This window comes from Amblyomma mixtum, chromosome 1 (assembly GCF_055824585.1).
Source record: "Amblyomma mixtum isolate Tamu chromosome 1, ASM5582458v1, whole genome shotgun sequence".
Taxonomy (NCBI): domain Eukaryota; kingdom Metazoa; phylum Arthropoda; class Arachnida; order Ixodida; family Ixodidae; genus Amblyomma; species Amblyomma mixtum.
The window spans coordinates 23,994,679-24,021,446 of record NC_143012.1 but is presented as its reverse complement, the minus strand read 5'-3'; the positions used below and the strand labels follow the sequence as shown (position 1 = coordinate 24,021,446).

Here is a 26,768-nt window from a genome sequence, read left to right as displayed (position 1 = left end):
CCTGTTGAGAAGTGATGCGCCGTCATTTGTAAACATGGCGCCCGCCGGGTCTCCTGCGCGCAGCAGTTGGAGACTGGTGCTCTTTTCTACCCAGAGATGGAGCCACCAGTTGCGGGGTAAGGGGGCGGAGGAACACGTTCTTTAACGCGCGATGCTCTGGTTGGCTCAGATCGCCGCAGCCTTCACAGTGCTGCAAACAGCTTGTGAGACAGTGTATAGCGGAGCCAGTTCGCAGACTGTAATAGTGTGTGCTCCGCGCGAGAAGCTAGATGGATCTGCGCGCCAGTGCAAGCCTTGCCATTCTTGACGCCAGAGCAGCTGCGAGAACAGAGTTCTGCTTCTATAGCCGTCAACGCTGAATTTTCAGATGGCGGTACAGTTGCAATGCACCTGACGTTGAGAGCATTAGGGACACGGGTGTTATCTAAGGCACAGGGGTTTTTCTCTTTGAGCAATTCTTGACGATCAAAAAATTTCAGCGCTGTGGCCACACTCTAAGGGTATGATATGATTGAAACAGCGCAAGGCCGAAGGCCAAAAAAAGAGAGCAGAGGAAAGGAGGAAAAGGACAACACAGCGCTGAACTAGCAACTGACATTTATTTGGCACGCTGCGCGTATAAATACATTCAGGCACCAAAATAAAAAACCACGCATAGAGCAATTCATGCACCAGGATCCCTGCAAGCAAACACAAACTAAGAAGTGCGATTCAGGAAGCGAAGTTCTTTTTATCACAAAAAGAACTTCGCTTCCTGAATCGCACTTCTTAGTTTGTGTTTGCTTGCAGGGATCCTGGTGCATGAATTGCTCTATGCGTGGTTTTTTATTTTGGTGCCTGAATGTATTTATACGCGCAGCGTGCCAAATAAATGTCAGTTGCTAGTTCAGCGCTGTGTTGTCCTTTTCCTCCTTTCCTCTGCTCTCTTTTTTTGGCCTTCGGCCTTGCGCTGTTTCAATCATATCATGTACAACCAACTCGCCCATCAGCTCGTGCTTTCAAACTCTAAGGGTGCATTTAATTATTTAAAAGAAGCTTGTTCCGGAAAGGCGAGAGCAAGAAGTAAGCGCCGACTCGACTTCCTTCATCGTAAATGAATACGCTGTTAGGAAATGGATCAATTCAGTTCAGCAAAAGGGCTTATTCAAGGGCGGTTCGACAGCAAGCAGCTGGCAATTGTAGTCTGAAAGGTCACATGCCGCGTAGACCTGTAAACCTCATAGAACTACCAACGATCTTCTGTACACCCTGTTATTGGTTAACAATGCATACAACCTAAGAGTAAAAAGGAAATACCGTTTCTGATGATCAAAGTAAAAATATCACGAAACAAAGAGCATGAAACTGGCCCAGGATGAAAGGCCCAAATAAGGTTCACTAGCTGGAATAACAAACGAGCAAACTGACCACACAGGAAGAATACCAAGATGAGCTTAGAGCATGATGGAACAAGGTTATTTCCAAGATGTGAACAAGGAAGGTCAGATGTACACAAGCTGCAAGCTTTTCAAGGAAGCATCTCGCAGCGTCCGTACAGGCCGGCTTTCATCAGCTACGAAGTCGTCTGATTTCCCGAGATGGGAAATGTGCGCCCTAAGCCGCTTTCTCTGTTCGAGGAAACAGGCAAAAGCACTGTTAGCCTTCCACTTCTGCCAACAATGCACCAAATAATGAACAAAAAGCACGGCCTGGCCAATAGGCAACGGGCCAGAAAGGCGCTGACATATTTGCGAAACGAATCCTACGATGCTGATATCTTACGCGCGATCCTTAAAATACAAAAAAAATGCGAAAGACGCCAAGCAAGGAATTGGCGCCGAAAACGATAGACTACACACAGAAGTTCTAACGCCCTCTATTAGCTGTCTCTCTGTCGTGACTCACAAGATGGGACTTGGCGCCATTGTGTACAAACGCCAGCGCTTAACGCCAAGGAGTCGCCCAGTAGCCTTCATGAGTGTGAACAAAGAGCTTGCATCGACGCCAAAAACGAACGCTTATGGGCGCTGGCTTGAAAACAGGCGCAGAGTTGGATGTATCCGCCTTAGGACTCGACGTGCGGTCTTTGTTGCAAATGCAGCCATATGGAAACAGAGAGCTTAAGGGTCCTAAAGAGTCTTGATGCATCGCTGGTCCGCCATATGGCGCTTCATTACTTGGCGTGCCAAGCTTACTGCAATGCGTCGATGCTTACTACATGGAAGGCGTTCCGGCGTCCGAAATCGGCAGCTATGGAACCCTTTAAGTAGTGAGTCCTGGTAGTTGACAGTTCTGCGTCCCGGGCTCTTGTGACGACGGCGACTCAAGCCGTAATAGCCCAGCGGAACTTCGTAGGCGAACAAAGTTCGTCACCATGGTGCATATCGTCCATATCTATCTCTCACCTGCGAAGGACTAGCCGTTCCGCTAGGGGCGCTGCGAGACGTCGCAACGCTGTCTTTCATCACAAGCGTGCTGCCTTGACAGCCATTAAGACCAGACTCGGCTCATTTGCCCGGGAACACCTCGACTCCAAGCAGCATGCGTCGCAGTCATCCCACAATTCTCCAAGAGCCCCACGACGTTTACAAGTCACGTCCTCCGGAAAAGTATAAAACAAAAAAATCCCGCGCACTTTCTCCTTAGGAGCGAACAAAGGCACACAGTCACAAATAGAAGCACTCATACTCGGAAGCCCCGTGGGAGCAAAACGCATAGAAAGATCGTAGAGGATAGCTGGTTGGCCTATCGCAGGCGTCTCCGTACCGCACTGGGTCACGGCACCGTTTGTAAGTGGCGGACTTCATCGCTTTCCCTTTCCCTTAATGCCGAGGAACTTCCAGAAGGATGGCTGGTTCGAGGAGCAAGACTCGGTAACGGTCCTTCCAGTGTCCTCCACGGGCTTGTTGTTGGGCTCTTTGAGCATGTCCAGGAAGGTCTGGTCCGAGCGCGCAATCTTGGCCCTCGTCAGCGTGATCACCTGCGGCTGCTGCGCCGGAGGCTGCCGGCTGTGGTTGTTGTTGACCGCATTGTTGCACAGCACCTTCGGGTCCTCGACAAAGGCCTGCACCATGAAAGCGAGCAAAGGGAATTCAGAGTGCCGCGGTAACATTCGAGTACCGTGGTACGCGGTCACTTTTTTCTACAAGTCTTTCTCGAAGTGAGCTCAGGACAACTCCACCAAATATTTAATGCGTTAGCATTATAACGCTCATTATCGCTAAAAGTGTCCGGCGTTGGCGAGTGATAGGCAAAGGGGAGAGATGGAAATTCTCCTCTGCACATTCAGGGGAGAAGTGGGTCAGGAAACGCAGGAGAGGTTTTTTTTTATCTAAATTATTTCTTCCGTACAATACCTTTTTATTTTATTTTAAACCTGATTTTCTACCCACGATACGCACATGTCCAACTTTCTCGGGCAAAAATTTTGAAAATTAGAAAATTGTAAAATACTGTTACGGAGATATTGAAGGTGATTATCCATTCTTCTGATAGGTAGCAAAATGTTTTTTCTAAGTGTTTCCATTGATCGCATCGAACAGTTAAGACTGCCATAGGAGACCAATAGGGAGCAACAATGCTGTGAAAACAATGTAGATCCTGTTTAGGTCAAGGCACAAACATATCACGGATACACGATTACATATTTGCCTCGATAACGTTTTAATTGAGCAAGTTGACACCATTAATTACCTCGGCGTAACCTTAGATAAGAACATTAATTGGCACGAACATATTGATGCCCTGTGATCCAAGCTTGCTTCAGCTTGTTACATTCTAAATAGAACACGGGAGTTGATGGACATATCTGTGCTGAAGATCATTTATTTTTCTCTTTTTCATTGTGATTTTACGTACTGCTGCGAGCCATGGGCTAGTACATACAGATCTTACATTCATCAAGTTTTATCTCTTTGCAGAAAAGAGCACTGCGAATAATAACATACTCGAACAGGTATCAGTCTAGTGCTCCTTTGTTCAATAGGTTACACTATAGATTTTGCAGTTTCCTTTGTTATATGAAATGAGAATCGCAGTGGCAGTAAATAGCATTATACAAAATAATTAACCGCTTTCAATTAATACTTTTGTGTTGCCTAATAGGAGTACTAGAAATGCAAGCAATATTAATTTTAATTAGCCTGTAACCCGAAACGCCTATGGTCAGCGCCTAATTCATTATTGCAGGGCGACAGGATGGAATAGTGTACCATTTGAAATTAAAATGGCTAACAAGCGCTTCTACTTTTCGAAGATTGAGGGTTATGTTTGTTAATCTTTTTATCTCTGCTGTTGAGTGTTTCTCGCTATTACTTTGTTCACTGATCATTTATAACCGAGTTTCATGTTGGTATCTTCTGTTGCTGTTTTAACAAATGTGCACATTGGGCCTATACTAGCTTCGGCTATTGGCCCAGTTTTTGCAAACCTTTTGTATATCTGATGTGAAAATAAAGAAAGAAAAAAGAAAAGAAACGTTAATAGGAAACAGAATGTAAGACTGCCGTCCGTTGATCTGCGGATATATTAATTGTTATAGTGAAATCTTACACTATGTGCAAAAAAATTGCCGCCGCCGCGGCGCCTCAGCGGCTGTGGTGCTCGGCTGCTGACCCAAAAGACGCGGGTTCGATCCCGGCCGCGGCGGCTAGAATTTCTTTGGAGGAGAAATTCTAGAGGCCCGTGTACTGTGCGATGTCAGTGCACGTTAAAGAACCCCAGGTGGTCGAAATTTCCGGAGCCCTCCACTACGGCGTCTCTCATAGCCTTAGTCGCTTTGGGACGTTAAACCCCATAAACCAAACCAAACCAAAAAATTGCCTTCATAAACGCTTTCCCACCCAAAAATGTTTTTGTCCGGAATTGCTGGGTACGAAGTGGTGAGGGCGAGGTTTCTCCTTTACCTCAACCTATTATCGACTGCCTGCGTTAACATTTGACCAACACGGTTCCCACATCGAGTTATTGATCAATTCGCTCTCGCCCTACCATAAGCTTGCCGTCCCGGTTAGCTCAATTGGTAGAGCGACTGCTCCGGTGAAGCGGAGGTCCGGAGCTCGAACCCCGGACCAGGACGAATTTTTCTTTAGCTGCGAAGTTTCTGAGAAAGCTGTTAGCTTTCCTTTGCAGCCGTATGACTGCGCTCGTGTGGATGTCAATGAGTAATTACTCCCTTATTACAAATCTACTGCACCTTGGGGGATTCCCCTAAGCATTTGACCTACACTCATAAGTGTTCACTCATAGAGACACTCGGACTCACGCCCACTTACGCCGACTTACACTCACATCTACTCGCAGTCACAAGTGCCCCTCAGTGTCTCCCTCAGTGTACTCATGAGCTGCCACTAAAACTGCTGCGGAGCTTGGTTGAGGTCACCATCCGTGGGTGTCTTTTTCTTCATCTTCAATAACGGCTTGATTTATGGGTATTCAATGTGCCAAAGCGACTCAGGCAGTGAGGGACGCCGTAGTGAAAGGCTCTGGAAATTTTGACCACCTGGGGTTCTTTAGCGTTCACTGACATCGCACAGTACACGGGCCTTAAGGATTTCACCTCCACAGAAATTCGACCACGGCGGCCGGGATCGAACCCGCGTCTTTCGGGTCAGTAGCCGAGCACCATTACCACTGAGCCACCGCGGCGGCCATGTTCGATAACGGGTAGAGCGACCCTGATGTTAGACATCAATAAGGAGCTACAGAACTGCCTGCGGACACGTCACCTGGGCCAAGTTGCGGCTGATCTGCTTGCGAATGGTCTTCTTCATTGACAGGTGGCGCTCCAGATGCCGGAAGTCGCGCTCGGTGAGCGGGTTCTGCACCCCTCCTCCGTCGACAGCAGGGTTGCCGGGCGCCTGGTGCCGGTTCTGGTTGGACTGGTTGTTGGGGGCGTGGTGTCGCGGTGCAGGCAGCGGGCTGGAGGTCTCCTTGCGCCTCGACCGGGGAGAGTGGTCGTAGGAGCGCAGGTCGCTGAACACGTCTCGGACGTGGGGGATTCGCCGCTCCATCATGCGCGCTGGTCACCGACTCATCAGATCGTCCTCCTCTCGCTCCCGGAGGCGGCCTGGTTCGCCTGCGATAATGAAAAGAATGCAGCGGTCAGCCTTATACTTGTCTCTACCTGGCTTGCAGAGGCGGTGTGTCCTGAGAAACAAACAACACGTCTCGCTGTTTACAGAAACAATTCGAGATTTCTTTCAAATCAACTTCGCATAGAGCGCTCTTTTCTTTTATTTATTTTACTCGGTCTCAACATAGCATTTGTATCACAGGTTAGCAACGTTATCAGGAAACGAATCTGCGTATTCCGTCAAATAATTTATGCGTACTGCCCGTCTTGCTGGTTCTATAGTTCATGGCCAGAAATCTGGTGTCAATTTCACCAAGCTGCTTAGTTGCTTGGAAGGACTGTAATTTCTGGTGCTAAGTCATTATATTCATCAAGCTACTGGTTCAGAATTTCTTCTGTACCAGGGTCAGGGTTCACCTCTACATCACCTACGGGACATTTTGTACACAATACACAACACTCTTTGAGGCAAACGCTGCCCCATGAAAACGTTCATAAAAATATGCCAGGACAGCAGCTTGGGCATGTTGGTTATTCATTTGTGACGGAACAGCGCAAAACACCGGGACAAGAGACAAGAGACAGCGCTTGTCTCTTGTCCCGGTGTTTTGCGCTGTTCCGTCACAAATAAAAATATGGCACAGTTTTAGTTCTGGTTCAAAATACCCAATTCTGCATCACGCAACAGTGGAAATGTAGCGCTCAGCTAATTACCATTTCCTTCCTTGTCCACTGAAACAAATATGAAAAATTATTTCGTGGAAAATGACAGGCCTGATGATCTGCTTCGTAATATGCGCGCAGGTTTCGCGAACATCTTGGTACCCATTATGAAGACGTCTACACCCTAACGTCCCATTCAGGGTAGTTCAGCAACGATTCACCATATTTTTTCACGAACGTGGTTGTAAGTGGATCTCTGAGACCAACAGGGAGTAAAAAGAAACAAACAATGGGCCCTTCTCCAAAGGTCGACAAACTATGAGCCGCTGCTTACTCCGTACATCCGAGACTCGCTTCTGCCGCTAAAAGCTGTTGGTTCGAAATAATACGATTACGTCGCCAGCGAAAAGAGTGCGAAAGAAAGTTGCAAGAGCTAATTTCCTTCAGCAAGAAATAATCGCGCAAGCGGCAACTCTCGGGGTCTTTTAGGTAAATTTAAAAACCATCTATTTGGTCGCACCGACTGCTGTTTCCATGCTCTCTGTGCGAAAATCCGCCGTTCTTATAGAACCATCTGAAAGCGACAACGTCATTCTAAAGGAAACGTGGCTTTTTTTCTGCCGTAAACAACTGTGAAATTCCTTCAGCACTTCCATTCGTATACACTCTATACACCGACGTGAGTGCGTACTAAACCGAGGCAGAGACGTACTGCTACCCACAACATAGCAATGAACGTAGCACTGCGCTCAGCCGCTTCTCTATTTTAGCGCTCGGCAACGCGCTTTCCATCCGTTGCTAATTCCGCTGCTTAACGCTCCATAGGCACCGTTCACATTTCATCGGTTCGTCGCTACTGGCGACGACCTGTTGGGTTGCCTAGGGCGCCTTTTCACCTTCTTGTGCCGCTACATAAAACTGCCGCTGGCGAAATGGGCGTGGCTTTCTGTCTCTTGATTCATGCGCTCCATTCATGCGCTCTGATTCATGCGCTCCGAAAATGACCGCGATGACTTATGGCGCATTCCAATGGCGGATACGGATAACGTTTTGACGCTACGCGAAACCGGAAGAATGGTGGGCATATGACATGTCCAGCATTCTCGAACAAAAATTTGGAAATGGAATAATTGTAAGATACTGTTATGGAAATATTGAAGACAATGGTCCATCAATCGCATCGAACAGTGTACACTACCATAGAAAACCGAGAGGGAAAGGTTCTGATGACAGCAAAAATGTTAACAAAAAAAGCATACAAAACTGCAGTCGGATGATCTGCGGATGTATTGATTGTTATAGTGAAATCTTACATCATACGAAAAAAAATTGCTTTCATGAAGATTCCTGCTAAAAACGCTTTTTTCCAGAATTGTTGGGTATGAACTTGAGACTATCGTCAGGTCCTGGACCTGACAAGCGTGCGCTCCGAGACGGGCCATCCCTTATAAAAATTTTCTATAGACAGTCTATAGACTTCTTATTGACTCTATTGGCTTCCTATAGATATTGTTTTTTGTCTATGCATAGTCTATAGACTATCTACAGACAAAAGTCTACTAAAAGTGTATGGCCATAAATCTATATATTGTCTATAGACTGTCTATGGCATTCGTATTTCCTACAGACTGTTTTCTATGATTTGTCTATAGACAGTATATAGACTTTATAGACAAAAGTGTATAGACACCCTATAGACTGTCTAAAACTTTTTTTGTAAGAGATAATTTAGGAAAGCGGAGAAAGTATAGACAAACGTCATGTTTGGGAACAAAGGTGGCGCTGTGGTCTGCAGCGACGCTGGGTGTAGGCTCAAAAGCAGGCTGCCCACACATCACGCCACGCGACACTGCATTCGAAACCAACTCACATACGTGTGCGAGTGTTTTAAAGCATACACGTACTTACAAACATTGCTCTTGATGCCAGAGGAGCAGTTCTGCGCCTTTTTCATCCTTCTTTCCACGCGAAATTACCGCGCAAAGAAGTGAATTCGTTTCACATTCAGCTCCTCGTTGGCAGCAAGCAGGCACGGATACGGTGGGCGACTACGTTGATGGATTAAATGAAAGCGAGAAAGGGAGGTACGCGGCGAAGTTAGTCGTCTACGGTTCTCAACTTCCGGCCCCGTGTAACCTACCCGGATGCTAGTGCGAGAAAGGAGACGCCGCGAAACGGCTTTGTTCGTACTTTCCCGAGCATGACGAACCTTATGATGAGCCTCCTGCTTTCTACGAGCCACTTTTGTCCGGAGAAAGCGTAATTATTATAAGACACTCGAGTCATGAAATTACTTTGCTTAAATACAACTTTGTCGAGTGCGCAATATATAAGCAACATGCTTTATTTTGCTTGCTAAAACAGGCATCTGCGGAAGGAGTCAAGGCCTCGCTGCAACGAACAATGTGTGCAGGTCTACACCAAGACCCTCTCTTTTAGTTGCTCTTCCAGTTTTGGGAAAGCTGCGCAAGAACATATACAGAAGTTTTCCCGAACTTCAAACGAAATTTACCTTCATTCTGCCACGCATATTATTTTGTCTCATACTGCTTCTTATTTTTAATTTGCATTTAAGTTCGCCGCTTGTGACTTTTAAGATCGGCTTTTGCTGTGGCATTTGCTCCGTGCTCCCGGCTTTGCGCAACGCTGCTATAAGGAAATTCTGAAATCTAGGAACACGTGGCGGCTTTGGCGAGACCCCTAGCGCATGAACAGCATGATCTGCATAAACTCTGAATACAGTCAGTTTCCTGTTGAAACTAACGAAAGTGACAGCAGACAAGAAAGTACGTGTCGTACTACAGTCTAACCTTGTTATAACGAAACGGTGTATAACGAAATAATGAATATAACGAAGGAATGACGATTTCCCTTGGAAGCTCGGTCAAAATGGGTTATAGCGAAGGTACGGCTACAACGAAGCAATCACCGGGTCTCTTCAACTTCGTTATAACGAGGTTGAACTTACTGCTGCCCAATGCCCAAATCCTGTGCTACTTCGGCAACATCGCAACCAGCGGCTGTCTGGGCTGCACGCCGAAGTCGACTGGCAGAGTTTTTCATCTACTTGGCACGTATGTATTCAGAGTGACAGGGGTCCGACAACGGGCTCCCTTCGTTCAACAAATTAGGATCGCACTTTCCGCACACAGCAAACATATCGCTTCTAAAATTTCTGCCGTAAAAAGCACAACAGAACACGGAGAGAGCCTCAGGCATATAGTCTCAGTGCCTCAGTGCTGGTAGACGCGTGGTTGAATCGCAATCATGCCCGTTAAGAGCCACAAACGAACTGATCAGTTCTTGAAAAATTAAATACTATAGCCGGACACAAGTCAAGAAAAAAGTGGCTTTTCCCGGTCAAAAAGCCCCATTCCAGCCAATGGGATCTGCCGCTTCTCATGAACCTGCTTGTGTGACAATGCAGGGAGTGTGAGTTGGAAGGAGATCGTCGCCTCCGTGCATTGTCACCCGTTATAAATATGGTCTATAGATAGCCTAGAATTTCTTATAGACTCTCTTGCCTCTCTATAGATATTTCCTTTTGTCTATTCATAGTCTATGGACTGTCTATAGATAAAAGTCTACTAAAAGTGTATGGCCATAAATCTATAGATTGTCCATAGACTGCCTATAGCATTGTATTGCCTATGGACTGTTCTCTAGATTTGTCTGTATACAGCCTGCAGACTATAGACAGAAGTCTATGGACAGTCTATAGGCTGTCTAAAAAAATTTTATAGGGGACGATAGCAGGTTCATGGGAACCGCCCGACGCCATTGCCTGGAAGGGGGTCCTTTGACAAGGAAATGCCGCTACGTACACCGTGCAGCAAACTTATAACGTGCACCAACCAAAAAACAATTTGTAGCACCTGCCACTAGGAGCGCGCAGCATGCATCTATATTAGCCTATTTCCGTACAGAGTCCTCTTTACAATAATAGTAGTTGAAGCTAAATGGTGATGGAACACAGTAAGGGTTACACAGTCACTCTTGGTCCTCCCGTAGTGTGTAACGCTTATTTCTCACTATTATTTCACCCAAACTGCCATCCTTGTGAACATAACTCTATACTAAATTATAACATCCGTCGACATAATTGGTAATTAACCGACAGATTTGAGGTAATTAAAGTAGGTGAGAATTTCTGAAGCTCCGAACCAGTCAATCACGATGCGGAACACCCAGAATAAACTGATTCTGCTGCTCCTAATATGTATTAACGAAACACCCGCCGGCCAGATCCCGCTACGCTCGCACATTCTGACAGCGTGGGCGGGACCTAAGTATAGCTTCCGCACTCAGTGCAATTGTATACACCCGGAAGCAAGCCGAGCTTCCGGACAGAGCTATCTTTGTTTTTTTTTTCTTTTCTTCAAATATATTTTACATTTTCGTTCGTAGCGACAGCAAGGAGCTTTATGATCCGACTGCGTACGTTTCGAATGGGAGTAGACGGCGCCGTTTGTCGGTGCAATGCTGTCCGTGCAGACTCGAACGAGTGGGCGCCTACCGCCGTCGTGCATTCGCATAAAGAAAACAACAAAAAAAGGAAAACCCTACGAGGATGAGCGCGTACAACAGTGGGCAGCTCCTATAAGCCCTCCCCACCCCTCCGACTTTTGTGGCGCACGGTAGGCCTAGCCGTCGAGATCGCGCTCGCCCCGGTAGACAAGAAGGCTGCACCGAATCTCTGCCCAGAGAAGCGGGACAAGTGGCCGGGTGGAGGGACAGAACAAAACACAACCCCTCACTACAATCGCGCCGTAGGAACAAAGCGGAGCGGATAAGTGGCGGACTGGGCGAAGACGGCGACGCCATTGTTTGAGGCCGAGCGAGCGAGAGCCGAGCGGCGGGCGGAGTCGGCCGGCTGCTTGCCGCAGGCGGGGTTGCCACTGACTCGAAAAGTGGCTCGGACAGTGCGCGGCTGCTACCGCCTCGGCCGGTGCGATTCGTGACTCGGCTCGGCTGGCTGGATGGTTGAGTGGCCCGCTTCTGGGTCGACTTGCTGCAGTGCCCGCAGTGCAGAGGCGCGCCGCCGCTGCGGTCAGTCGAGCCGAGCGGCAGTGTTGTGGTCCCCGCTACTACAATTCGGCACGGTCTTCTCGGGAGAACTTTGTCTAGACCCGTAGTCGGTCGCTCTTTTCCAGAGTAAAACAAAAAAACATCAAAAAACGAGATTTAAAAGTTGGGCACAAGACTTGTCAGTAGGTGTCCTTTGTCTCAGTATGTGTGGACAACCCTGGCAATTTTGAAGGCAGGGTATAGTTTTCCTTACTTAAAAACGGCTTTTCTTGGGCGCGTTGCCATGGAGAATAGAGCAAAATGGTTCGCATTTGGATCTCGTTTTGCAGAAAAATTACGCGAAGGCCCCTGTTTCACAAATCGAAAGGCTCGTTTAACTACACGCGCATGACCACAACATTAAAGGCACTGGCGCTGCTATATAAACTCACCTCAGAGGATTTTACATAATGGTCCCCTTAATATTTCGTTCCGTAGGAGGGAAGAGGTTACGTAAAGGGTCTGCTACAGAAAACTCGATGATCTACATATGCATGTTTTCGTAGTTGGATGGATAAGCAGTTGGAAGGATGGACTGGCAGATATATGAGTACTGACGGAGTTCATGGGCTAGGGTTGGCGGCGGTGGCGCGTAGGAGGCTGTTCCAGACCGAAGCCGCATGATTTGAAAAGATTGGCACCGAAAACGCAGCACTACGAGCTAGTGGGCGGGAAACTTGAAGCCGCAGCTGTAGTGCAGTGAGGGGCTATACGGGATCGAGGGACGATGTAGGGCGCATGATCGAGACGGCCGAAAAATAATAATAATAAAAGAGAGAGTAGCGCAATGCAGCCGCGACAAGCAGTGTTGAATAGGCCGGACCTTGCTTCAAACTAAGATAGGGTATCGTAACGTTCGTGTTCGCAACACCATGACGCCCAACGTTTTCAGGGACTGGCCGGCGCTGCGTACTGAAGACGGGCTGGCGGCCTCGCCTTAGGAGCATCAAATATGCAGACGTGCGGTGAATGACCGCGCGGGAGGACAGCCGGGATCCAGACTGCTTTTGGAACGGCAAAACCGGCGCCATGTGTGGAAAAAAGGCCACGACGGCAGAGAAAGCGCCGAGTGGGAGAAGTCGAAGCGTGCGAATCGTGCACGCAAGCGTCAGCCAAGGAAGTTGTAGGCTTGCGAGGAGCTCCAGCCGGGACCCGAAACGTCGACTCCGGTGAATTTACGGCATTGAAGAACAAGCCATCGGCTCAAGTTCACCGTTGTCCGTGAAGGTGTATCTATACGCTACCCGCGGACCGGAGATGGTTATCCGCACGGCCCGTCTCTAACTGCCTTTCATGGACTAACTGCCTCAAAGTACGCCTTGTATTATTCTTTAAAAAACTGAAATTGAAAATTGGTTTTTGAGAAAAGGAAGTGACGCAGTAACTGTCTCACATATATCGGCGGACACCGGAACCGCGCCATAAGGTGCAGGGTAAAGGAAGGAGTGAATGAAGAGAGCAAGAAAGAGGTGCCGTAGTGGAGGGCTCCGGAATAATTTCGACCACCTGGGGATCTCTAACGTGCACTGACATCGCACAGCCCAAGGGCGCCTTTACCGTGAATCATTTTTGTGCGTTCCACCCTACTGTCAACTTTGTAATTCGTACTCTCATATTTCATGCCGTTTCGTTACGTTTTATTTGTATTTCGTATTCATTCTGTGGTCACTAAAGGGCGTTCATTTCTCTTTTTAAAGTGCGAATTGTCAAGGCTCTGCAGTACTGAGAAATATTTTGGTAATATATCTTTGCAATGTTTTCCTTATTCTTATGTTTTTTTATCTTCCGGGAACTGCTTTAAGATTGTACCATATTTCATCATTTTATTTTTTGAGCAAATTTTTCTCCACGTACATGTTCTTACTAGTTTATATAACCTTCCAACCCGCTCCTTGCCCTCCCTCTAGGGCAAATAAATGAAAACCTACAAATTCTTGCTGCCCCACCATGGCGTCCTGCCCTCCGTAATCTTGGATTGTCCTTTAATAGCGTCCGCGTGTTATATGTCTGTGTTCTGTTGCGTCTCGAAGTAAACTGCTTTCTTTCGTTGCCAAATCTGTACTGCGCCCGACGACATTTCAGTTATAGGCCCGTATCAATTATTTTTATTTATTTATTTATTTATATGAGCAAGAATGCAGAGGTTGGTGCCGCATAGCGGCTCCTTTCAGCAATTCACAGAAACTTGGTCTCACGATACACAGTTCAACATAACACGAAATTCTTCCTGTCGTTTCTAAGGACCTCCATAAAGCTATCTAAAATCTGCCATCACTTTTTTGCAGTTGGCATAGCAAACTCGCAGCATGGCTTTAAAAAAAAGAGCTGGCGCTGCTAAGCCTTCGTATATTCAACAGTATAAATGCCAAGTGTTTTACCTAACGTGTTCTGAAAATTTTTAATACAGGCTTTTGAGTTAAAAGATTACCTAAGTTGTTCTGCAATTTTTTAAGACAGGCTTTTAACTTAAAAGAGTGCTTTCTCCGGCATACCATTGGTGGCAGCGTAGCGCTTGAGAATACAGCTAAGCCGTGCTAACTAATAAGATTTTTTAATAATACTGAATAGTTAGCTTTTTAGCTATTTCTGTTAGGCTCCTCACTTAAAGGCGTGCAGCCCACCGCAACCAATATCCGTATCAGTTTGTAGAATTTCGAAAACGCAGTCACCCTCGGCGCTGTGGCCCAACAAATTTTGGCTACTTAGAAGATTTACGGGCACCGGAGGGGTTGATTGCGTTGCCTGCAAGCTTTAAGAGCACGTATTTTGGCGCGATGTAGCCATAATTTGTTGGGCCACAGCCCCAACGGTATCTGCATTTTCGAAGTTCTAAAAACAGATATGGATATTGGTTACGGTGGACTACACGACTAACAGAAATAGTTCAAAAGTTTACTATTCAGTATTAGTTAAGCAGCCTACTATTTAGCACGTCTTAGCTGTATTCTTATGCTCTACACCGCTGAGAATTCTATAGCAAAAAGTGCTCTTCAAACTAAAAAAGCCGACTTTTTAAAATTGCAGAACACCTTACGTGAAACGCCCGATTTTTCTATTTCCGACTTTTGCGCGAGGCTCACCCTTTAACTCTATCAACAGTGATCATCTTTTTGAGGACTGTCAGCGCGTATGGGGTTGGTTTAGTTCATCTCTAAGTGCGAGAAATTGTCTCGAGTTTCATGTGCTTCAGAGGCGCGCTTCTCAACCGGTTTTCCGTCTTTTATAACCGGACAATTTAGTTAATTTTTGTCGACCCTCATTTTTTCTTTTAACTTTCGCGACCGTTTTCGTTTCAGGGGGTTTATGAATGAGGTGTATGAATCTGTAGGTTCGCTATGGCTTTCAGCGTCGCGAAAGAAACTACGAACATTTCATTCTCTATATGTATGTCTGCCTTGAATGTGCACATCTTCTGCTGTCCTGCCTTTACCAGGCTTCGAGCATCTCTCAAGCTACCCTTGTAGCTTTTCACCCGTGGTCCATTCCCTGCATGTCTGGAAATTTGTTCGATACAAATTCAAATAAATGCTTCATTTCCATGCTTTTCCCACTGGCCATCTACTGTTCGATAAACCCCAACCAGCCTGCACACGAACTGGTTTTACAAGTGCGCAAAATGCTTCTCTCACCTTACAAGTACGTTCTCTTGCATAAGCGGCATGTTGAGGGCATGCCCGTAAAAACATGGCTTCAGAAAAAAAAAATTCCTGGCATTTGTAAATTGCCGAATTTATAGCATTGTGAGAACAAAAAGTAACTGCGCAAAAGGACGGGACAAGAGAAAGAGAACCACACGGGACAAACGCAGACTGACAACTGATTTATTCCACCAACTCCTCTTTCCTTCAGCAGAAAAGCGCATGCGCACCAACCACAAAAACAAAAAACAGAAGCGACACTCATCTCGTGGAATCAAGGAACTCGACCTTCTTGCGGTACAGGTGTACGGAAGCATCGCTAATGCACTTATCAGGCCCTAACCTCGCGATTTCCAAGGCCTCGATAATTTCTCGTTCTTTCTTATCCCTCGAGCGTCCGATAATCTTAGTCCTATCGAAAAGCGGATTACAATCTTTGTCATCATGCTTGCAAGTGTGACAATGCTTAGGCAGATGCTGCCCCCTTGAATCTTTAAGGAATTTGCGTGCTCTAATAATCTAATGTTGACGCAGCGGCCAGTTTGCCCTATGTAGAACCTACCACAACTCAGGGGAATCTGATAAATTACATTGCATGTACACTGTACGAAATTATTCCTGTGGTTAATGCCACACTCAACCTTCTTTTGCTTATCTTTTCTCGCCAAATTGCACAAACGTGACAACTTGCAAGGTGCAGAAAAAATGACGTCAACGCCGAATTTTCCGGCGACCCTCTTGAGGCCGTGCGAGACCCTGTGAACATAGGGCATAACTTCATACTTCCGCCTCTCCTGTGCATCCGCCCCCGGGGGGTTTTGAGTTTGGGCGGAAGGACTTCAACAGGGACTCAGCCACAGCCTGAAGAAGGGCCAGCGGAAAACCAGCAGACCTAAGGCGATCAACCTGAGCCTCAAAGCTAACCTGAACTTTATGTGGACAGGACTTGGTTAATGAAGCCCTGGGGCAAGTTGATACAATACCCCTCTTGACCAGCTTCGGATGGCACGAGTTAAAGGGTAGGAGGTCGAGTTCCTTGATTCCACGAGATGAATGTCGCTTCTGTTTTTTGTTTTTGTGGTTGGTGCGCATGCGCTTTGCTGCTGAAGGAAAGAGGAGTTGGTGGAATATATCAGTTGTCAGTCTGCGTTTGTCCCGTGTGGTTCTCTTTCTCTTGTCCCGTCCTTTTGCGCAGTTACTTTTTGTTCTCATAATGTCGTACCAACTAGCCCCTCACCGCACTCTTCTAGGTTTATGGCATTGCTACAGCTACAGAACACTGATTTATCAATTATGAATTTGCGATGCTCTCCTGAGATGTTCCCCAAATTATTTTGGAAAACGCGTGAATTTAATTCATGCGTCCGATACGTCGCCTTACATGCAGCAATGTCGTGAGCGAATATAGAGAGAACAAACTTTTCGAACGAAGTGGCGAATTTTTTCGTCCTCTCTCCACTAAATTTCCAAATGTATCTCGGATATGATACGCCAAGAGGAAAACTTGTTAGAAAACACACACACAATTCACACATAATGTCACGCATAATTCTGGAGTAGCCAATAAATGAATATATACTCATACTTTGTTCCCTTTAATACTACTCACGACTGTACACCCTTTTGATGCATCCCTAGAAATGCTGTTTCTCGTTGGACTCGACAGCCTATGGAAAACCGGCATGACAGACCGTCTCTGAGAGTTCATTGTCACGTCACAATTACACTTTCCCGAACGACATCGTATTTCAGACATCCATGAGCAAATTTATTGAAAACAGAACTGTCACTCTGTCTGAGCGGCTGCGCAGCCTGATCTTAATTTTTAGTGTGCGTGCTAACGTATCCTGCGTTGCGGTCGATTTTGTGCTGCTAGGCTTGTTTGCTGTTACCTTCAGGTTTACACGTAAATAGTTCTCGTACATACATTATTTCGTAGCAGTAAATACCACGCTAAAAAAAAAGGTATCAGGCTTTACTGCCTCAGACTGCTCGCTCATCGCCGCGTTTTTGTCAGTCTGCGTGCTTCAGCGTGGGCGGGGGTTCGAAACCAGCCCTGGGCGCCTTGGTTTCTATTTCTTTTTCTGGTACATAACTGCCAGGAGTGACTACCATGCATACCTACTGAAATCTCCGCCAATTTCAGCCTCAGATTCGACTTCAGTATAGTCGCAAATGCGGTAAAATGTTCAACCGAGATTGCTGTGACTGGATGTTCTGGTAGGATACGACTTTAAAAAAAAAACAGAACCTGTCAACACTGGGCCATGGTTCGCGGCTTCCTGTATTAGTCCGCTGGCCAACAGCAACATATAACGAAACCAAATTTTTAATGCCTGACTATATTAAGCAAGCAGAATATCAAAATACTAGAGCTTACAATTTTTTTCCCTGTTATTGGCTTCTTGCTTAGGGAACAAGAAAATTTTTCACTACGGACCGCTTTTTTGTCGTGGAGAAATTCTGTGCGGCTGTACTGATTTTGGGCGAAGCTTCTGTGCAGACGTATCCGTATTTTGTGCAGTTGTATCCGATTATAGAAGCATTTCATTCTTGAAGGTCTGTAGGCAGATAATTTTAATTTCGTGTTTTCTTCTTTTATATGATGCATTAGACATTGGAATACATGGATCACCGCGTGGTGTTTGCCTATGGCCGCTAAATAATTTAATGCTGAATTTATTCTCCGAAGCTGTTTTGATTTTATAACCGAACGATGGTTGTGGCATGTAGTTGATACTTAGGCCACGTGAGGCACGAAAAAAAAAAACTAACCTGTTGTTAAATCTGGACACAAAAAAAAGGAACCAGGACCAGACAACATCCCAAATTCATTTCTAAAAAGATACGCCGAGTGGATGGCTAGGTATTTGTGCTTACTTTTAAATAAATCGCTCTCAACATGTACCCTTCCACACTTTGATCAGCCTGCTACAAGAGCTGAAATTACAACAAACGACGTAAAAACAGCTATAGTGCCATTTTTTTTACTGCCTCACGTTACCCTAGTCCAAACTACACGCCCCAACCATAGTTCGGTTGATGAAGCCGAAACAGCGTGAAGAAAAAAATTCAGTACTAAATTATTTAGCGGTAGTAGGTGAATACCACGCTGTGATCCGTGCATTCTAATGTCTAATGCGTCATTTCAAAGAAGAAAACACACAACTAAAATTAGGCGTCTTTAGTCCTTTAAGAAAGCGCGGTGGAAGACGGTTGACCGCGACGTAATGAAAATAGGCCGATGTCACTGTTCAGAGAACGTATTTGCCGCTTTGCTTTTGAGTCGCGCTTCCGACAGCACCCTCCATCTACACACCCGACCAGCACAGCAAATCGCACTTGACGACGCCTCCGGCATCGCACACTCTCGCCTCGCTCCGCTCGAAAGCACGACCATCGCTAGTTTCTGTCTCGTTCGCAAACCAACGCGTCCATCGCCTCCGCTAGTGTGAGCACCGCCAACGCTCCGAATTCTGCTCTGTCGGGCCGTATCGCTGGCCTCCATCTACCGAGCCCGATTTATCGTTGTCTCCACCAGTGAATGTCTGCTTCGTCCCCGGTATAATGCGAAGCAAATGCACTCGTTCAGCTAGGCGCCTCCGCCTCTGCAAAAACGAGCTGCGTTGCACACGTTTCCTCATCAGGGGCGCCCAATGCACGGATCCACATCCCACCCTGTCGCTGAGCGGCGTACTGGCAGCTATTCCCCACCTTTCGGTGTTTCTTAACCCAAACTATTGCATACACAGTCGAACCTGGTTATAACGAAACGGTTTATAACGAAATATTCTATATAACGAAGAAACGATGATTCCCTTTGGAAGTTCGGCCAACACGGGCTATAACGAAGCCATCTCCAGACCCCTTCAACTTCATTATAACGAGGTTTGTATTGGTTTAGTTTGGTTTATGGCGGTTTAATTTCCCGAATAGACTCAGTCTGTGAGGGAAGTTAATAAACCGGAAGCGGGCAGAGTGGGTGAGGGAACAAACACGGGTTAATGACATCCTAGTCGAAATCAAGAGGAAGAAATGGGCTTGGGCCGGGCATGTAATGCGAAGGCAAGATAACCGCTGGTCCATAAGGGTAACGGTGTGGATTCCAAGAGAAGGCAAACGTAGCAGGGGGCGGCAGAAAGTTAGGTGGGCGGATAAGATTTAAGAAGTTTGCGGGGATACGGCGGCCGCAACTGGCAAAGGATAGGGTTAATTGAAGAGACGTGAGAGAGGCCTTTGCCCTGCAGTTGGAGTAGTCAGGCTGATGAGAATGACGATGATGAGGGACGCCGTAGTGAAGGGCTCCGGAAATTTAGACCACCCGGAATTATTTAATGTGACAGAGAGAAACCATTTAATGTAAAAACAGAAAAACAGGGAATTTATCTGGCGTTTAAAAATCGCTGGCAGGCTACTCTGCGTTGGGAAGGGAATGTGGGAGATGAAGGCGGAAGGAGATCGGTGCGGAAAAGGTAAAATAAAAGAAATAAAAAGGAGAGAAGATAGAATGCGGCCATTAAATGCGTATTAAGGTGCATCGGTGAGTAATTATGTTGCATATGAAATGATGATCTGCACAGTCCGACAAATTGGCTAACAAAGTCCACTGCGTGACGGATATGTGAGAAGGACATGCAAGGTGAAATTAGAGCTTGTCGAGATGTCCAATGTCATTTAGATATGCAAACAAAAAGTTCATTGCACGTCTCTGTTGTCTAAGGTGGGCTAAGGGACCTAAAACACTGTCCATTGTTGGAGGCACTGACAAGAGCTTCTCCGTCCAACGTGCACTGACATCGTACAGTATACGGGCATTGCATATATTAACGGTCAGTGTCAACTTTGTTTAATGCTTCTCCATTGTTTTGTTACGTATTTTTCTACACTCCCACATTTTTGCTACGCCTTTTTTTTTAATTTATTGTACCGCCAATTAACACATGACGTCCGATGTACACTTTAACCGAATGAAATTAAACTCTCTTCTCATTGGTCAGTCGCACGCGTGTCCCGTTCTCGGCGACGGCCGACAGCTGAGCGCGCCAATTTCGGCTACGACGCGCTTTGAAAACGCAACAACAGATGGCGCCACAGGCCCCGAAAAAAAAGGGGCTTAAAGGGCTTTAAAGTTCAAAGGGCTATAAAGGACTTCACCCCACAGTCGAAAGCAGCGGGGCTGATTTATTGAAAGCATTGTCGTTTAACGGCAGTGAAGGAAAAGTAAATTTTAAGCGGTTAGAAGTAACCAAGCGAAGGTAACCTCATTGGTGACTTTTATTGTAATTTTCTTGTGCTCACTCCTCCTTGAAGTCATGCGACTCTGCAGTACTGTAAATAAATAAATGATCAAGAGTGAAATTTCACGAGTCATGACTAGGTGGCTGGAGCCATCAACCGATTTAAAGGGTTAAACCTTATCCGTCCGTCCGTCCGTCCGTCCGTCCGTCCTAGTAAGAATGCGCAGGGATCAATGTTTTCTGCTAGATTGACTACTGTACAGGCGCGGCCATAAGTAAACGGAGCACGCTATTGCGTTCGAAGTGCAATCACGCCTTCTCCATTGGAAATGAAGAAACATTGTTTGTCTACAAGAAAGCCCGCCAACCTCATCTACCAGCATGCGCGTACCACTGCTCGAAATTTCAATTAGGTGACGCGTGAAAAATATTCAAAGACAGTTCGTAGAAATACGAAGAAAACCGTGTATTCCTTGTCCAGCGGTCCGTGACCAGCTGGTACTTAGGCCACTGAGTCCCGCTGGCGTTCGTGATCATATACTGGAGTCAGTTTTTACAAAACTGAGCGATAGTAGAGAAATAACCTTCCGACTAGTTCAGGAAAGAGTTTTGACATTCGAGAGAAGTTCTTCCTTTGGTTAACCTCTGAAACGCTGGCGTAGGTCTTACCGCAATGCTGAGCGCTTTCCGCGAGGGTGCGGCAACGCCGGAGGCGCCCCATTCCTTCTCAGTCGTTGTGTGAGAGCGCCGACAGGTTTCTCAGTTCTTTTTGGCCGTGCAGCCGATTCAACTGCGCATGCGCGCGCCGCTGAGAGACGACCTCCGGCAGTATCGCGGATTACGTTGGTCGTCGAGGGGGGGTTGCTCGGCATCGGCCAGCGATCTCGCGCCAAGGATTTGCCGCGTGCTTTTCGCGCGCTTTTGGTCCCAATGAAGGTGAAAGCCCACGCGGGTTGGCAACAGCCGAAAACGCGCGCGCTATGTATGTGCCGTGTCACTGATAGCAGCAAGCCAATACCGCCCTGGGGTAATGCCGATTGCTTTGTCTTTGCCCTTTACGGCTGTCTTCAACCAGTCGCTACACTTCCCGCTTACAGTTGAAACACTGAAAAAAAAATGCTTCTATAAACGTCTGAAATGTGCCGGATTGATTAACACCGGTCCATACTCCCAGTGAACATGAAAACTCGCATGGACGTCTTGCGGACGTACTGAACATCTGCAGGACGTCCAGGACTGCAATGACTATTTTTGAAGAGAACAATAGCCAGTCATAGGTACAGGGGCGGACAAAAGTAAACGGAGCACGCAACTGTCTTTGAATATTTTTCACGCGTCACCTAATTGAAATTTCGAGCAGTGGTACGCGCATGCTGGTAGATGAGGTTGGCGGGCTTTCTGTAGACAAACAATGTTTATTAATTTCCAATGGAGATGGCGTAATTGCACTTCGAACGTAATAGCGTGCTCCGTTTACTTATGGCCGCGCCTGCACAGTAGTCGATCTAGCAGAAAACTTTGACCCCTGCGCATTCTTACTAGGATGTTGGCTAGTCAGAGGCTGTTGTAGGCCAGTCTTACAATTAGTGCACTATGAGAGCCCCCACTATGCATTACTTTTAAAATTCTGTATGGCTTTGAAAATGGCTGAGCGGCGTCCGGACGTAAGGCACAAAGTGCACCAGCTTGAAGTTTTCAAAAGAAAGGCGTCTTGCGGGGCTGTGGTGACTCTTTGCAAGACTGATTCTTGCGGGTTTTCTTTGCGCGTGAGCAGCGTTACGCAATTACATGGCATGCAAAGCTGCTCACTGTGCCCCGCTCTGGTACACAGCTGGTAGTGTACAGCTGGTTTTGGTACTCGACTAAGTGATACCATGGGCTTGCGCATAGCTCCGCATGTTTTCTCCTGCGTATGTCACGTATAACTCTGCAGGTTTTTAGTAATGCAGGAGCGTCCAGCCGACGGTCGCTCAGCTTTCCACTCAATATTACCTAGGGAGAAAATTGGCGCTGCGATAGCTCGTCCACCATGAAAAGGCAGCGGGGGAAATGAGGTTGCGTATTTGGTTTGGCTTTTGTTGGACATGAAACGTGGACTCACCCAAAACGATGCGACTCCTCTCGTGGTAAACCTCGAAGAAATGCTGTGAGAGTTCGCGTACCAGCCTAACACCCAGGTTAGATTTATTGAAGTAGTGAAAAACACAATATTAAAAAAGTTTAATGTGCGCACAGAGGAGACAGCATCGGGCCGCATTTACTGATTCAGAGGCAGAATCCACTTTATAGGCCCAAAATTAGCCATGTCAAACATGAAACTACGTCTTCCCGGAATTCCCGCAGTGGATCAAGTGCTCTTTAAGAAACTCGCATAGACGGTGGCGCCACTTTTACCTCTAGGCAATGTTCAGAGACTGCATGCCATGCAGGACCGCAGTGGTGAAACAGACGAGAGTACGTGCACGCGCACAGATCGCTTACCAATTGCTGTAGGTGAGCAACGGGGATTGTGTCACGTCAACAGAACGACCCACCAGACAACGCTGCAGATATGCTCCGTTTCACCACTGCGGCATAGGACGCTGAACGACCGCCTTTTCCACGTTTCTGTAGTGTTAATGAAAAATTTGGGAGCTGTACTGTACTGGGAGCTGTTGCGTTTTGGGATTATATCTGAGTGCTCGATCGCACGGCAGTTCCCTTTTGCAATACGCAGATGTGCATCTCTTTCATAACTTCACGCTTCGCAACGACGCCTGTGCATGATTCCGGCAATCTTCGGTTCTAACCTACATGTAACCTTTACCCCAAACACAGCTTACTCCTCAAAGCTAACACTTCTTAAGTATAACCTTACCCAATAGTGTATTCACCGCGACATGCGCCTTACGGCTTGTCGAATGCGGCAAGTGTCTTTCGACAGCTCGCGACCCATTGTTCCTTAAATAAAGTCCTACACTGTCACGTGGGGCACTACGGAGTGAATTTCATTTACTGGTACCAGCACTGCCAGCAGCATTGCAGAGGGTAGCGCACTCAACAAATGCAGCAAAAAGAAATGCAAGTTACGAGCTCTTGCGATGTGCTGGCCGCATGCCACGAGATATTTGCCTGACTGACGCTCCCCTGTCACCGATCAGAAGATGGCTACCTGAGCTGACGCCACCCCAGAGTCATGCGGTAAGCTGGGCTGCCTCATATGAGCTCATGCTACGAAAACAGCGCCAACAGATCAGACATGAAACACGTAAGAAATCGTGGCGCTGTGAAGCGGCCCAGGCAGAAAACACCAAAGTCAACCCACTCCGCTGCGTTGTCTAATGTGTTTTCTGCCTGGCCACTTAACAGCGCTGTTTTCGTATAACGTGAGTGTCATCACAGAGCTTTTAGGTTAGCGACATCGACGCCCCGACAAACTCTTCTCGAGCAAAAACAAAAAAGAAAGAAAGAAAAAAAGAGAGGGGAAGAGCCAGGAGCTGTACACACAGCTCTTGTCCGCGCGTACCCCTTATAAAGATTGTCGATAGGAAGTCTTAATGAAGTTTATTTCTTATACAGTGGGCCCCTCTTTCTGTGTTTCTTCATCTTCTTGAATCTCTGACCTTCTACTGAGTCACATCATTAGCGCCTGTGTGTCGCCTCACTTGTTCCTGTCTTTGTTCGCGCTATAAACCTTTCTACAGTTGGTGCAGGGGGGTTTATACTTGGCGTACATTTTCATAAACACATGTCATGGGGCACTCGCGTTAACAATATTGTTTCCTGAATTGCAAAAAGCGTCGGCATACTAGCGAAATTCAAATATTTTCTACCGACCCCAGTTAAGTTATTTTTGTTTAATGCATTGTTTCAGTCACATGTAAACTATTATTATCTTGTATGGGGAGGCACAACATTTACAAATTTACAACAGATTCATATGCTACAAAAAAAAAGCAGTACGCCTTATCGCAGGGGTAGATCCTTATGCACACGCTAGAAGCCTGTTTATGCAATTCAAAGTACTTTCTGTGCATAGGTTCTACTCTTACATCTTAGCCAAAAGATATAAACAGGATGCCCAGAACAATGAGATCCTCATTCAAACAATATCAAATCTAAGTTTAAGAGAACGTAGATCTACATCGCGGTCACTTGAAATTTGGAAAATTCCATTCATGCGCACAACCATCAGCCGTCAAATGCTCGAATATTCACTTCCAACCTTGTTAAATTATCTCCATAAACACGATATAAATATCGAAAGTGTTAGCACCCAAACTATGAAGAATTTTTTTATACAACAAGAGTGATGGTTATGCTCGCTATGAATTGTATAATGATGCTTTTTTCGTTCAAGTGTATTATGCTAATCATCATATGCTGAAGATACCTTATTGTTGTGCAAGACAAGACTTTGACGTAGAATGCGACCAACTAATTTTTCTTTTCAGCCAGGAAAATCTTGATTCACTTGTTATGTGTGTATGTTGTCTTAATTATGCTGCTATATATGTAAATGTGCAACTGCTGTATGCCTTGTAAATGGGGGCTCGAAACACGTCAAGTGATATATTTTCACTTTTGTTCGCGTCCCTCTCTGCCTCGACGGAATAAAGTTCTTTCAATTTGCATCAAATTGAGCTACCAACTTGCCGAACCGGAAGTTTTAATGAGGTCCATAGACAGTGTATAAACTTCTTGCAAACTATATTGCCTTCCTATACATTTTTCTTTTTGTTTATTCATAGTCTATGGACTGTCTATAGACAGACAAAAGTTTACTAAAAGTGTATGACCGTAGAGAGAAAGAGCTCTTTAATGAGAAGCAGATTTTAGCCGGCATTAATATTCGCTGACATGCTACTCTGCGTAGGGGAAGGAATAGGGGAGTAAAGATGGAAGGAGGGTGGTAGAAAAGAGTGCGATCATTGAAGAGGGTTCCAACGCAAGAGTTCACTGCATGATGGCTTCTTTGGATGAGACCGAAGTCCAGTTCTGTGCATGTACAGCGGGGTGATCAAGTGTTAGGGCAGTTTACAGTTTGTCTAACACACCAATCGATATTCCATAAACTGTCTATAAGGTTTGTATTGCCTGTTGACTATTATCCAGGATTTGTCTACAGACATATATGTACAGCCAATGCACTCCCTATTCATTTTACGGCGCTCGGCTGCTGGCCCGAAAGACGCGGGTTCGATCCCTGCCGCGGCACTTGAATTTCTTTGGAGGAGAAATTCTAGAGGCCCGCGTACTGTGCGATGTCAGTGCACGTTAAAGAACCCCAGGTGGTCTAAATTTCCGGAGCCCTTCACTACGGCGTTCCTTATAGCCCGAGTCGCTTCGGGACGTTAAACCCGAATAAACCAATAAACCAGGCACGGTCTATTTATTTATTTATTTAAGCATACTGTAAGCCTAATTAGGCTCTTACAGGAGTGGGCAAAATAATGGGACAGTTATACAAGACAATATCATATCCAGTATAACATACACAAGATAAAAAATTCGCTGTGGCTTAGCTTGGTTAAGCCCGGTAATTGCGAAAGCAATATCCGTACCTACGCCATGGTACAGCTGGTAGTGTAGCTGGTGGTGGTGCTTGTGGTTAGACTTGTGGTGATGCATCGGTTATACAATCCAATCCAATCCCATCCAATCCATTCCAATACAATACAATGCAATCCACTCCAATCCAATCCACTTCTATCAAATCCAATCCAATGAAATCGAATCCAATCCAATGTAATCTACTCTAATCTAATGTAATTTAATCTAATCTAATCCAATCCAATCCAGTCCAATACAATACAATATAATGTAATCCAATCTAATCCAACTAATGCAATAAAGGTCAAATGAAGGTCAATGGTGGTCACCGCCGCGGCACGATGGTGGTCACCCTGGAAAGTGCAAGTAGTATTGCTTTCGCAATAAAACATGCGCAGTGCAGTAGGATACGCCATAGCAAATAGGCTGATAACAAATATGCAGTTCGTTAAGAGACAGTCAAAGAAATTTTTCTAAGGCTTGCCCACGCGTTGCACTGGTTACTGCTTTTCGGGCCGTGCTAGCCACTCGGCGTACCGTGTGCACTGGCTCGGTGCAGTAGAGCGGCCGGCCGACGGT

At 46.2% G+C, this 26,768-nt stretch overlaps 1 protein-coding gene across 4 annotated transcripts in view; it reads right to left on the bottom strand.

Annotated features, from left to right (window-relative positions):
* Positions 1 to 960: 960 nt before the first annotated feature.
* The window catches only part of LOC149365755 (uncharacterized), a 106,947-nt gene continuing 81,139 nt past the window's right edge, over positions 961 to 26,768 (bottom strand). For all 4 annotated transcript variants that reach the window (XM_089545760.1, XM_089545751.1, XM_089545769.1 and 1 more), the window contains exons 3-4: positions 5,706 to 6,055; positions 961 to 3,043 (exon numbers count right to left, since the gene is read on the bottom strand). In XM_089545760.1, coding sequence (XP_089401886.1) covers positions 2,783 to 3,043; positions 5,706 to 5,993 — 549 coding nt within the window. In that variant the 5' untranslated portion in view covers positions 5,994 to 6,055 and the 3' untranslated portion in view covers positions 961 to 2,782. The remainder of the gene's footprint in view (positions 3,044 to 5,705; positions 6,056 to 26,768) is intronic.